Below are 15,192 nucleotides of genomic sequence, written 5' to 3'. Positions count from 1 at the left end.
GTTTTATTGTAATTAGAAGTAATTACACTAATCACGCTACAGTACTATCACTATCACTCTCGTGATAGTACTCTCGTGACTACTATCGCGAAATCGAGCCTTTATGTGAAGAAGTATAGGAGAATTTGAGATAATTTTTGTCAAAACGAAGAAGAAGAAGAAGAAAAAGAAGAAGAAACAGATTGTGTAATGTACTAGAATGTAGAATGTAGCGGCCAACAGAGCCTGATAAACTGCGACCTTTGCAGATCTGTTGTGTTTCCCACTTCTTTTAAAGCATTTCATCTAGCTTGGTCCTCTTAATGAGACTCAACAGCCCTGATAGTGGCCTTTTCATGTAGCATGGTGCTTCCGGTTTTTTCTCCTTGAGTTCTAGAAACCGCACTCGTGCGACACCTTCGCAATGACACAGAACTTGTAGAGCGGTTTCCTCTTCTTCCAGACAGAACCGACAAGTGTCCTCTTCTGTCAGGCCTATGAGACTCAATTGTCTATCTAGTCTACAGTGTCCAGTCAGCAGACCCACTCTCTAGGGAGGTGACTCTGACTGCCTTCCTTTTGGTTGGCTTCGCTATCTGAGTAGTAGTGCCTTCATGGTTTTCTACTACGGGTTGTTCGTTCGGAAATATTGGTTTCCATATAGTTGTCCATATTGTTCCCACGAGTAGCTAGGGAATTGCAGTCCACTCCAGCAGAGCCCCGCATGCTCGAGTAAGGCTAATTACTGTGAGGTGTCGCCTGGTTCCTCACAGGAATCTCTCTCGACCTACTACGTATGGCCATTCATTCTTCGCCGCAATGTCTTCCCGCTTAGATTGCGGATTTTTTATAGCTGATTTTCTCCATCTGGACTCTTTTGTCTGGGTTACCATTACTAACTTCAAATTAAAAGTGAATTTTTTCCTTTACTCCGCGACGATGAGCTGACCAAACACTCAATAGGTGGAGGCCAATAAGCTAAAGCAGAAAAAGAAGAATCAACTAATATGTATTTGTCATAACATACGTCAACTTCTGCTAGAATTTTTTTTAAGTATAAATTAAAGTAAAAATGAACTGGAAAAATTTTGGAAGTACAAAATTTTTAGTACCAAATTTATATTTCAAATCGCAATACCGAAATGTTGCTTGGTTTTCAAACGTTCCTCTAGCTGACCCGGATCCAATTTTTGGAATGACCGACTCTTTTTTGCAAGATTCTTCGAAGGACAAAGTAAATTTAGGTGTTGGATCATATAGGTTAGTGAATATTACGTCTTTTTATTACTTAGGACATGGGAATTCCTGTAGCAACAGGTATCAGAATATGGACACATGAATTGTAATGCCGCCAGTGCTACTAATGAGACTCAGAATGTGTTAGAATCTTTGAACAGTATGTACCTATTCGTTATTTACGGCTTCAACTTCACGCTGAAAAATTCTCCAAGAGTATGTGCCACTGTCATTGAATCCTGAAAGCAATACAACCTGTTTATAAACATTATATTAAAGTTCTGCAGACTCTATTGGATCTTAAAAATCACGATTTTTCTTCTTCTTCTTTACGAGCCAAATCCGCGACGGAGCTTTGCAATCATCACTGCTATTTTAACTTTTGTCACTACAGCCCGAAAGAATTTAGTTGAGGTGCATCCAAACCATTCTCTGAGGTTTCTCAGCCAGGATATTTTTCTTTTACCTCTGCTGCGCCTTCCTTGAATCTTTTCCTGCATTATTAATTTTAGGAATTCATATCTGTCACCACGTGATATATGACCCAGATATTGTAGTTTTCCTATTTTGATGAAATCCAGTATCTCCCTGCTGTTCTCTATTCTTCTTAGTAGTTCCTCATTGGTTATTCTTTCTGTCCAGGATATTCTCAGCATTCTTCGATATGTGCACACATTCTTCAATAAGTGTAGTCGGTGAGGGACCCCATGTGGTACCGCATAACTTTTGTAGAATATTATTTCGTGTTCTAAGTTTTGCACTCGTCTTTGTAAGATGTTCTTTAAAGCTTAGCGTTCTATCGAGTGTCACACCAAGATATTTTGGGTATTTAGTATGGTTGAGCAGTGAGTCTTCAATAGAAGTCTATCTTTGTGTTTGGTATCATGTGACGTCACTTTCTATGTCGTAAATGACGTGCATCGGGATTTTTACTGTACGAACCGTAGCTGTGACGATAGCCAACCTCAGGCGGTATTTAAAAGATAAAAGTATTTAAAGTAAACTTACGTGCATAGAAATCGGTCCACTTAAAAATTTGGTAATTTTTGATGTCTCGTATTTCCTAAACCTTTTGGCTGATTTAAGTGATTTTTTTAATATGTCTGATTCAACAATATCGCTGTAATAATATTGTTGCTAAACAGGTAAATTTTTATTGTATACCGGGTGTACGAATCAAACTGTGTTCTTTTTCTGAAAGTTCGCATCACCCTGTGGAATATTCTAGCATTTATAAAATACCAAAATTAAAATCCAACTACAGCTTTAGGTTTTCTTAATATTCTGTTTTTTGATTCATTCGTTTATGTTGGATAATAAAAAAGTTAGGTACATTAACAACTACAGTATTTCTCATGATCATCTTTCAGTGCGTCACAGTTTTTCGATTTCTTTCTAATGCATTAAATTGTATGTGACAGAAAAAAAGGTACCTCGGTGATTACATTTCGTCGGTGACATTTTTATAACATTTATTCTAGTTATTCTAGTTGTCGATAGATGGCACCATAATAAAAAAATAATTTTTTTTTAATTAGATAATAATATTACAAATATAATCTGTATAATTTATAAGACTATACAAATCAAAGAAAATACCATTTTATAAATGCAAGAAACACATTTGATTTGCTTTTATTCCAAATTGAAAATAAAATGTGACAACTGTCAGATTTAACTAAAATGTCATGTTAGAATAAATGTCATAAATGTGTATTATCACGGACTTACCCTTTTTCCTATCATTTGTTACGCACTGAAAAATGATCATGAAAAGGACAATAGACATGTTCTTCATCAATTCACGGTGTTTCTAAATAAGTGTGACAAACTTTAACGGGTAATTCTGCATGAAAAAAAATGACAGTTTGCTTTATAAACGTATGTTTGCAAATGTTTCGTTTCTGAGATACGAGATGTTGAATTTTTTCTTACAAACTGACGATTTATTTATTGTTTTAAAACCGGTTGAAATATGCAAATGTAAATAAAAATTTGGTGGGTTTTAAGACGTAGTTATTGCACATTTTTTGACATACAATAAAGAATTTAATATTCAATATTAGCGCGCATACGGGTAATATCACGGATCATATTACCCGTATGCACGCTAATGGTAAATATATGTAATTTTATATATAATTTTGTCGAAAAATCGGCAATAACTATCTCTTAAAACCGACCAAATTTCATTTGCATATCTCCATTGGTTTCAGAGCAGTAAATCGTCAGTTTGTACGAAAAAATTCAACATCCCGTATCTCGGAAACGAAACATTTGCAAACACACGTTTATAAAACAAACTGTCATCATTTTTTCATGCAGAATTACCCCTTAAAGTTTGTCGCACTTATTTAGAAACACCGTGTATTGATGAAGAACATGTCTAGTTGTTAATGTACCTAACCTTTTTATTATTCAACATAAACGAATGAATAAAAAACAGAATATTAAAAAAACCTAAAGCTGTAGTTGGGTTTTAATTTTAGTATTTTATAAATGGAATCGTTTGCCCGCTACACAAAAAGGGTGATCAATTGGAATGTAGAAACTATAGGGGAATAACCCTCTTTAATACAGCTTACAAAATATTTTCGAGCATCTTATATGGTCGCCTAAGTGCATATTCAGAGGAGCTTCTTGGAGAATATCAAAGTGGTTTTAGGCCTGGTCGATCAACAACAGACCAGATCTTTGTGCTAAGACAAATACTGGAAAAAACCAATGAATTCAATATCGACACATACCATCTTTTCGTAGATTTTAAATCGGCCTATGATAGTGTCCTAAGAAATAAATTGTATGAAGCCATGGATGAATTCCACATCCCTGACAAACTGATAAGATTGGTTAAGGCTACAATGCGTAAAGTCGTTTGCAAAGTCGAAATACAGGGCGAACAATCACAGGCGTTTGAAACGAATATTGGGCTGCGACAGGGAGATGCGCTGGCGTGTCTCCTCTTCAACATAGCTCTGGAAAAGGCGGTCAGAGATGCCCGAATAGACAACAGAGGAAATATTTTTAATAATCATCCCAAATTTTGGCATATGCCGATGACGTGGACCTAGTTGCCCGCACAACACGCAAACTAGAAGAAATGTATACCACCTTCTCAAATGCCTCAAGAAATATGGGCCTGACAGTAAACGAGGAGAAAACTAAGATGGTGGCATCAACACCCAACAATAGAGCCATAAACATCGGTCACCAATTCTCTGTTGATAACTCTACCTTTAAAGTGGTGGACAAATTCACATACTTAGGCTCCCTGATCACCAAGGAAAACGTCATGACAGAAGAAATCAAGCGAAGGATAATCCTAGCGAACAAATGCTATTTTGGACTGAGTAGACATATGAGAAGCAGAAACTTAAGCCAAAAAACAAAAATAACCATATACAAAACCCTTATACAACCAGTGTTGACATATGGATCGGAGACATGGACCATCTCCAAGGCAGATGAAAACCTTCTGCTTATATTTGAACGAAGGATCCTGAGAGGCATATTCGGTGGCATCTGTGAAAATGGTATTTGGAGGAGGAGGTACAACTACGAGGTATACCACAGATATAAACATATATTTGGTGGAAAAGACGTAGTATCTCTTATAAGAATAGGACGACTAAGATATGCAGGACATCTAGCAAGATCACAGCATAACAACCCTCCTAGAAGAATCCTTATGTCACAACCTGTGGGAAGTAGAAATAGGGGTAGGCCAAAACTTAGATGGAAAGATGGTGTAGATGAGGATGGGAGAAAAATAGGCGCAGCAAACTGGCAACGGTTGGCAATGGATAGGACTGACTGGCGTAATAGACTTGGGAAGATCGAGGCTCTTTCATAGGGCTGTAGCACCATTGATGATGATGATGATGATTTTATAAATGCTAGAATATAAAAAACACAGTTTGATTGGTGATTAAAATCACTTAAATCGGCCAACAGGTTTAGGAAATAGGAGACATCAAAAATAACCAATTTTTTAAGTGGGACGATTTCTATGCACGTAAGTTTATGTGCCAATGGTGTGTTTGCAAACAAAATCAATGTATTAAATTGTGATATACAGGGTGTCCCGAAAAGATTGGTCATAAATTATGCCACACATTCTGGAGTGAAAAATAGTTCGATTAAACCTAACTGACCTTAGTACAAATGTACTCATAAAAAAGTTACAGCCCTTTGAATTTAAAAAATGAAAATGGATTTTTTTCAATATATCGAAAACTATTAAAGATTTTTTATTGAAAATGGACATGTATCATTCTTATGGCAGGATCATCTTAAAACAAAATTATAGTGAGATTTGTCCACCCCATAATAATTTTACGGGGGTTTTGATCCCTTAAATCCCCCCAAACTTTTGTGTACGTTCCAATTAATTCATTATTGTGGTACCAATAGTTAAACACAACGTTTTTAAAACTTTTTTGATGCGGCTTCTTTTTTAATATATTTACAGAAAAATTGTATGGGAGTTTTGTTCCTTTAAACCCCCAAATGTTTGTGTACGTTCCAATTTCCAATTAAACTATTATTGTGGACCAGTTAAACACAGTGTTTTTAAAACTTTTTTAGCTCTTAGTCTTTTTTTGATAAGTCACCTTTTATCGAGATGTGGCTTTTTTTTTCAAAATATACCTAAAAATGTAAATTATAAATACATTTTCAGATTATTAACAGGTCTCTCTATAATCGTACTTAACCTTCCGATGACCAACCTTTTTTTGTTACACGGATGACCAAGGGGGAGAAAATGACCCCAGGTCAAAAATGACAATTAACAAAAAAATGAAGTTTTTTGTTGCATGGACTTTATGTAATTCAGCCACTCACAACATGAGTATTAGTGTCATGTGTAGTGTGTATGTTGAGTAAGTGTCTTGTTACTTTGCAAAGTCGACATCATTAGCGTAAAACTACTTGGAATTACACATAATAGACGGTATTTTACTAAACATCAACTTCAGAATATATTTTCTATTCGTAAAATATAGGGATTTTTTTTTATTTCAAAATATGAGGATATCTAGAATGATATTAAAGTCAAATATAAAAATAATGAGTTAAAAATTGAAAATACTTTTGAATTTAATATACAAGGTTAACCGTATAACAATAAGGTTAACCATATACAAATATGTGTTGCTTTCGATAAACATTCAAAATATCTCGATAAACAATGGCTTATCGAAAAAGTCCTAGAAGGTAAAAATGTTTTAAAAATAGTGTGTTTAACTAAGGGTGCCACACTAATAATTAATTAAATTGGAACGTACACAAAAGTTTGGGGGGTTTAAGGGAACAAAACCTCATACAATTTTTATGGGGTACACAAAATTAACTTTAATTTTTATTTAATATGCTGCTGCCATAAGAATGCCGCATGTCCATTTTCAATGAAAAATCTCTAAGAGTTTTCGATATATGAAAAAAAGTTGATTTTCATTTTGTAAATTCAAAGGGCTGTAACTTTTTTTGTGTGCACTATTGTTTATAGGTAAGTGAGGTTCAATCAACCTATTTTTGACCCCAGAATGTGTGGTATAATTTATGACCAATATTTTCGGGACACCCTGTATATTGGAGAGATCCTTGATACTTCTTGAGAGACTTTGAGGGTTTATTCTATTTTAAATTAGTACTAATTATTTAGTCGGTCAGATGGCTCAGTGGACTGAATCGCTCGATCGACAAATCTAGCGGATTTACGATGAAGGTTCGATTCCCAGCCCGGTCATTGAAAAATAGAAAGGCCAACGTCGTAGTATAAAATTCTATAGAATCTACGACTTTGGAATAAACTTGTGTCTGTTCGGCCTGTGGAGGAGCGGTACGGCAAGGGATAAGGGCTTGCGGCTTGGCGATACTCCTTCATAGATCCCTACCGAAGGGTGTTGACGCAATAATGGTGTATTAATAACTAATTATTTATATTTGCAGAAATGATGATGGCAACCCTCATGTTTTACAAAGCGTGCGCAAGGCAGAATTAAAAATAATGTGTAAAAGTATGGATAAAGAATATTCCGGTATGATAGGTAATCAGGAATTTGGTAGAAAAGCCTTTGATTTTGCAATGGGAGAAGGTAATGAATTTTCAGAATGTGGACGAACTGTTTACTGTGACACTGTTGCCGGATCAGGAGCAATATGTGTGGTAGGTGGATTCTTATCTAAGTGGTTTCCAGAAAAGAAGGTAATTTATCTATCTGAACCTACCTGGCCCAATCAACATCGTATTCTTGAATATGCTGGAATGACTACGAAAACCTACAGGTACATATATGATAGTTATTTACATTAACTTAAATCTCATTATATGTTACCTCTTTTTGATACTACAATATGAACTTTAAAGCTGGACACTGAAGCAAGAACAAATAAATAAGCTTGTTCCTTCATATCTGACATCCAAATATAGTACCGGCATTTATAATTTGTTTAATCTGTTTTTTCCTTTGTCCAGTGTGGGTAAAATGTTATTTGTTAAATTTCCATCACTCCCATCAAACAAATGTCATATTCTAATATAGTACAGTGGAACCCCGATAAGTCGGCCTCCGATAACCCGGAAGTCCGGCTAACCAGGACCGATTTTCATCAGACAAAACAAATATTTTTTCATTTTGACTGAGTTTTTTTACCATGAAATGAACAATACTGAATACAACTGTATGTAATTTAGATTTACTGTGCATATGTATTTCTTGTTTTTTGCAATTATAATAGAGTTTATCTGTAAGTATACCGTATTACCGTATTACCGTATACCGTATTAATACTGAATACAACTGTATGTAATTTAGATTTACTGTGCATATGTATTTCTTGTTTTTTGCAATTATAATAGAGTTTATCTGTAAGTATACCGTATTTGATTAATTTTTACCATATTCTCCTGCTAACCCGGATTTTAGATAACCCGGATCGGCCGCGGTTCCGATTAATCCGACTTAGCGAGGTTCCACTGTACAATCATTCAAGCTTAAAATGGATCCAAACCTCGCAATTCTAATTGCCTTTATCGATCTTCTTGAAAATTTGGAATTAAGTTCATTTTACCCTCCTCTTTAAACCTGACTTGGTCGCAAAGTATGCTTTTTATTTTTTAGGGGGTGAAAACTACCCCTTACTCCAATAAATTGAAAACTAATGAATTAAGGCGGTAATGGGTTATAATTACGTTAAAATATGTTAAATGTTGATTGTTTTGAATCATGACTTTAATATTTTGATATTTTACAGCTCACAACCCTTAAAAACAACCCCTTATACAAAGATTATTTAAAAAAATATGGCCAAGAAACATATTTTTTTTTTATTTTTGATCGTAATAGGAGAATTTCTTTCTTTCAAGTACAAGAAAACTGACACTTATTTTTTTAAATATTGCAACCACCAAAAACCACCCCTAAGAATGAAATTTAGGAAAGAATTGAAAATTAATAAATCGAAGCAGTTAAAGACATCAAAATGTTTAAACAGGTTAAATTTTTGTTGTTTTTTGACAATGTAACTATTAGTTCGATATTTCTATATGTAACTAACCTTAAAGACTACCCCTCATACAGTTATTAAAAAAATGGCTGGGATTATGCAATTATTTTATTTTCGATCTTAAATAGAACAAATATATATTATTTAAATATAAAAAACCTGATACATACAAGTTTTTAATTTGTTTCCACCCCTAAAAACTACCCTTTATCATATAAATTATGTAAAAAATCTTTTTGAAAGCTTGAAGTAATGGAATCCGTTAAGAAAATGAAAATTAATTGTTGCTTATGATTTGTCATTATAATAATGATTTTATTAATTTTGTATCCCATAAAAATATATGATTGAGGGAAATTAAACTTTTTTTAAACTTCACATTTTGATGATAATGAAAAATATTTATTTTACAACATTAAATTAAGTAAACAATTAATATAATTTTTAAAGTATATATATAGGTATCAATAATTTAACTTTAACTTCCAAATTCGTCTATTTCTTCTGCATCAATTTCCTTTTCTTCTTGGTCGACAGGAGGACAATTTTGGCAGCTATCAGCAGAGCAAGAACCGCAAGATTGATTGCAATATAATCCAAGTTTGCGACAAAATATCATTTTAAGTAGTTCTTCTGGTGCAGGAATATCCGTCATTTTGTTTGGTACCAAGGTGCCATTCACTTTTGTCCATCCCCAATCAGCAAAATTTACAGTTTTGTTGCCCGATATATAAATACAAAGCAGACACTGCACGTATTAAAGAATAAATACTCCAAAAACATTAAAATTTAGACGCTTCGTAATTTTCAAACATTATCTCTAGAAAAATGTATTTGGTTTTTTAACAATAACTCGGCTTCCCTTTAAGCTTTTTGCATTATCTCTCACACCATTTTGTAGGGAATTTCATAAGCTATAAAACCATGGGAGTTGCAATCTTTCTAGACCCTTTAGTTCAAAAAAATTTACTGTTAAAGGGCTAAAAATACGCTCCCTTTGCATTGAAATCAATAATTTAAACGCTTATATTTCGCTTAATTTATAACTTACGTGAGTTATAGAAAAAGCAAAGTTTTCAGTAAAAAAAGCTAAATTTTTGGTCACAACACTTTTTTCATAAATCCAATAGTTTTTGAGATATTTTTAAAAAATAGCGTATTTTTTGAAAAATATAAAAAAAAGAAAATTACTTAAAACAAGTTTCTTCAAAATGTAATTGTTCTACATAATTCAAACTGTTGGAACATATTGTTGGAACATAAATAAAGTTAATTTTACATGAGCTACGATTAATATTAATTTTGACGGACATGGCATACATTTTACCGTCATTTTTTCTTTTATAAATTCGAGGTATTTGATTAATTTTCGTCATAACTTGCTTAATTTTCATGCTAGATGCTTTTATCAAAGCTTATTCTGAAGGTCTATAATAGTATATTATGCAACGATCATTTAATGATGGTCATTATGAAGCGAGTATGAGGGATAAGAAAAGAGCCGTATGCGGCGAGTTTCTTATAGAGTACGAGCTTCATAATGATAATTAAATGCAAGTTATATTCGCTGTGAGCTCGTACGTAGAGGGGATATTTACAAATTCGCGAGCGCTAGCAGTGACAAGGCTGTAAACCTTTACCGGAAATTTGACATAAATGTCAAAGTGATTAATTTAAAATTAAAATTAAAAACATTAATTATAAAAAATATTAGTTGATCAAAGCTGTGGTATATATTTTTACCTTAAATATACTCACGTTTTAAATACTGAATTTAAGTTTTTTTAATGTTCCGTAATATTTAGTATAAATTATTCTATTAATCTTAGCGCCATCTACACGATAATTGTAAAAGTATCCGAAGTAACAAATTCATATTTTATCAATAGAACGTCAAAATGATTAGCAAAATCTTAAAAAAATCGATTTGTTGCTACGGCAACGAGTTTTATGTCATTGGAAAGGTAATTTTGCATTCTTTCAAAATATGCAAAAATATAGGTACATGATATGTTTAAAAAATTGGGGGTGGCAACGTTGCGCTGAGTGTGTAAATATTAATTGTATTTTGCTCCTGCATTAAACCCGTTTTTCGCGAAATGCAGAGTAAATCAATTACAGCAAACGATAAAGTGTGAAGTTAAGTGAGTAATCTTCGCGCTGAACGAAAAATAATAAACTAAATATTGAAATTGTGCTCCAAATTGGCAAAAATCAAAGGTAAGCGTAACACATAAACAAATAAAACGTCATCGATATTACGATATTCGAAGTGGATTCTTGTTTGATTGGAACGCGGTGTTGCCAAGTCGACAGGGAAGTCCTGTAAGTAGGGAGGAGCGAAATAGTATATACTGCTCAATATAATTTTATCAAAAAAAAAAGAAAAAAAGTAAGACGCTACACTGAGAAAGGTTAAGTTTCCGCGGAGATAGTCCGAACGAGACCTTTATCGCAGTAAAACGAACCAGTTGTAATGAGCAGAGAAGATAAAAAATACGAAGAGCTATTATTTCGAACAGAAAGTGACGGTACCACGACAGACGAAAACGACAAGAAGAGAAAAGAGGAAGAATTGGAACGGGCTTTTAACAAAAGTCGAAAAATAAGCAAATCTCCCTCCTACAGAAAGGAGAAAATGGAGGAGAATATACAAAAAATTACGGAAATGATGGCAGGAGTAAGTCTAAAAATCGAGGAACAATCAAGAGAACTTAGCGAGATGCGTAGAGAGCAGAAAGAATATAGAGATGAAATAAGAGAGCTACGCCAGGAGAATGTAACATTAAGAGAAGAAAACACGAAACTAAAACAGGCAGTTTATCAAATAGAAGAACGGCTTGAAAGTTTAGAAAATCAAAAAAGGCGGAAAAATATAATTATACATGGATTGAACATAGATACAAATGGGCCAGATATCCTAAAACATGCAATGAAAAATTTTATGCAGACAGAATTAAAAGTAGATGTACAAATAGAGAAGGCTCTGAAGTTAGGAGAAAAAGTTTGTCTGGTTGAGCTTGAAAAGGAAGAAGATAAAAGAAAAATCATGCGAAACAAAACCAAATTGAGAAATCGAGAAGAAGGTCTAGTTTATATCAACGATGACCTATCACAGAACGACAGAATTGTACAGAAACATGTCAGACAAAAAGCGCAAGAACTAAGAAAGGAAGGGAGAAAAGTGAAAGTAGGGTATAAGAAAATATATGCCGATCATGAAATATGGCGCTGGGATGGAATGACCCAAACGTTGGTGGTAGAGACCAAAGCAAAAAACTAAGCAATAGCAATGAAAGGAAACAAATGACGACGAAAAATGCAAAGAATAGGATTACGAACTATGGAAATAAAACAAATCAGGACAGCAATAAAAAAGAAAAGCCGAAAAATGACAAGATACAGTTTGCAACAGGGATAAATAAGAAGGAAACGACGCAGGCAATGGACAAGGCAATAAGTAAAGATAACAAAAAGAAAACTAAAGTCAACTTGGGTACATGGAATGTAAGAGGCACATACGAAACAGGAAAACTCAAAGAATTAATTAGAGAAATTAAAAGATATAATGTAGAAATAATAGCTTTACAAGAGACAAAACAATTGGAAACAGAAATAGTAGAAATAGAAGACGTGGTATTTTTTAAAAACGGGGGAGAAACCAGAAGGTTAGGAACAGGTTTTATAATACAGCGAAAATGGAAGGAAAGAGTAATGGCATTCCAACCAATATCAGATAGACTATGCACAATAAGATTAAAAGGGGACAAACGAAACATAAGTATAATAAATGTACACGCACCGATTGAAGATGCCACAGAAGAAGAAAAAGATGAATTCTACGAGCAATTGGAAAGAGAATATGATAAATTACCAGGGTTTGACATCAAAATAATAATGGGAGACTGCAACGCCAAAGTAGGAAGAGAGAATATATACGAACACATAATAGGGAAATATAGTAAGCATGAGGTGTCGAACGATAATGGCCAAAGAATAATAGGCTTTGCAACAGAAAGGCAAATGGTGATACGAAGCACACAATTACGCCGAAAAGATATATATAAAGGAACGTGGATTTCCCTTGATAAGAAGACAGTAAATCAGATAGACCATATTTTAATAGAGAAGAAGCATGCAAACAATGTAATAAATGTAAAGAGCATGAGAGGAGCGGACTGTAACTCTGACCACTACCTGGTGAGAGCAGAATATAAAATCGAGCATAACATAAAGCGAAACAATAAAACAACAGAAAAAATTGGAAAACAATTTAACATAGGACTACTAAAAGATAACAACACACAGAAGAAGTATGAACAGGGAATAACCAACAGACTAATCAGGGAACAAGAAACGTCAAGCCCAGACAAACAATGGCAAAATATCAAAGAAGCAATCTTGGACACAAGTAAAGCAATCCTAGCGAAAACCAAAAGAAAACACAAAACAAAAGATTGGTATGATGAAGAATGTCAAGAAATAGCAGAAGCAATAAGAAAAGTAAGACTCAAAAATCTCACAAATGACGAAGAAATCACTAGAGAAGAATACAGAGAATTGAGAAAAATCATGAAAAGAAAATGTAGAAGCAAAAAGAGAAAATACAACGAGAACAAACTGAAAGAAATAGAAGAAAAATTTCAAAAAAAAAGAAATAAGATCATTCTACCAGGAAGCAAAAAAAATGGAAAGAGGATATCAAAAAAACAACCCATATATGAGAGATGATAAAGGGATGTTGCTAAATGAGCCTGAAAAAATAATGGAAAACTGGCAAAACTATTTCACAGAACTGCTAAATAAGAGCGAAGTACAAAAGGAAACAAACCATGAAATTGAAGATGATCAGATAGCAATAGAAATACCCACAGAACAAGAAATAAAGAACGAAATAAAGAGCTTGAAAAATAACAAAAGCCCAGGAATAACAGAAATATCGGCCGAAATGATAAAATCAGGAGGGAAAAGACTACAGAAAGAGATATATGATCTGATAAAAAGAATATGGGAAGTAGAAAAAATGCCAGAAGAGTGGACCATAGCAAGAATATGCCCTATACATAAAAAAGGTGATAGAATGCTATGCGAAAACTACAGAGGCATCGCACTATTAGAAATAACTAACCCTAGCCAGTGGTTATATCCCTGGGTTTATTTTAAACTAAAGAATGTGTTTGTTCGAAGTTTTCTCTTCTTTTGAGGTTTTTACACCTATAAGACGATAGCTCTGATGATGGCATTAATATGCTGAAAGTACTTAGCTGATTTAATAAATTTATTTACACACTATCAGTCTTTTGAAAACATACACCAGTTCCCGTTTAGATTTATATAGAAGTGTGTACAAGTCAAACAGTCTTTTTCTATTCTATTAGAAATAGTTTACAAAATCTTGGCACAAAGTATAAGTAAAAGGCTAAGTCATTATTCGGAAAAAATACTGGGGGAATACCAGGCAGGTTTTAGAAACAACAGATCAACGACTGACCAAATATTTGCCTTAAAAGAAATACAGACTACCTGTTACGAACATAAAACAGTACTATATGCTTTGTTCATAGACTTTAAGCAGGCTTACGACACAGTAAATAGACAGCAGATGTACGAACTGATGAAAGAATTGGGGATACCAAGTAAAATTGTCAGGATGATAAAGATGACGATGGAAAACACAACAAACGAAATAGCTTGGAAAGGGTATACATCCAAAAAGTTTGAAACCAAGGAAGGATTACGACAAGGAGACCCACTATCAACAATGGCATTCAATCTAACATTGGAAGGAATAATCAGGAAAAGCAGAATAAACATGCAAGAAACGATATTTAAAAACGGCCACCAATGCATAGCATTTGCAGATGATCTGACGCTATTAGCAACAAGCAAAAAAGAACTACAAAAGTTAATGAAAAACATAATAACAGAAGCCAAAAAATTCGGACTTAAAATAAATGAAGAAAAGACAAAATATATGATAATGGGAGAGATCCAAAAAGAAAAAGAGAATAACATCATAGTACAAATAGATGGAGAAAAAACATACTCGTTTAAAAGAGCCAAAGAAATTATTTACCTGGGAGCCAAAATAGATGAAAATGGTCATGAAGAAGGGGAGATAAAGGCAAGAATAGCTAAAGGAAATAAAAAATATGGAGCATTACGCACATTATTGAAATCCAAATACGTATCAAGAAAAACAAAAATAAGAATTTATAAGACTGTTATCAGACCTACAGTAACATACGCAAGCGAAACATGGGTGCTCAAAAAGTCAGAAACAGACCTGTTAGAAAGATGGGAGAGAAAAATGCAAAGAGCAATATATGGAGGTGTGAAAATAGAAGGTCAGTGGAGAAGAAGAACCAATAAAGAATTGGAAGAACTATATCAAGAGCCAACGATTACGACGACGATCAAAGCACAGAGAATACGATACTTGGGGCACATAGAGAGAATGGGAAGTAA

At 33.7% G+C, this 15,192-nt stretch overlaps 1 protein-coding gene across 1 annotated transcript in view; it reads left to right on the top strand.

Moving 5' to 3' along the window:
* Positions 1 to 990: 990 nt before the first annotated feature.
* The window catches only part of LOC126885190 (aspartate aminotransferase, mitochondrial-like), a 51,375-nt gene continuing 37,173 nt past the window's right edge, over positions 991 to 15,192 (top strand). The window contains exons 1-2 of the mRNA XM_050651626.1: positions 991 to 1,239; positions 7,168 to 7,503. Coding sequence (XP_050507583.1) covers positions 1,052 to 1,239; positions 7,168 to 7,503 — 524 coding nt within the window. The 5' untranslated portion in view covers positions 991 to 1,051. The remainder of the gene's footprint in view (positions 1,240 to 7,167; positions 7,504 to 15,192) is intronic.

This window comes from Diabrotica virgifera, chromosome 5 (assembly GCF_917563875.1).
Source record: "Diabrotica virgifera virgifera chromosome 5, PGI_DIABVI_V3a".
NCBI lineage: Eukaryota > Metazoa > Arthropoda > Insecta > Coleoptera > Chrysomelidae > Diabrotica > Diabrotica virgifera.
Note: the sequence above shows the minus strand (reverse complement) of the source record. Positions and strands in the feature narration are given on the sequence as shown.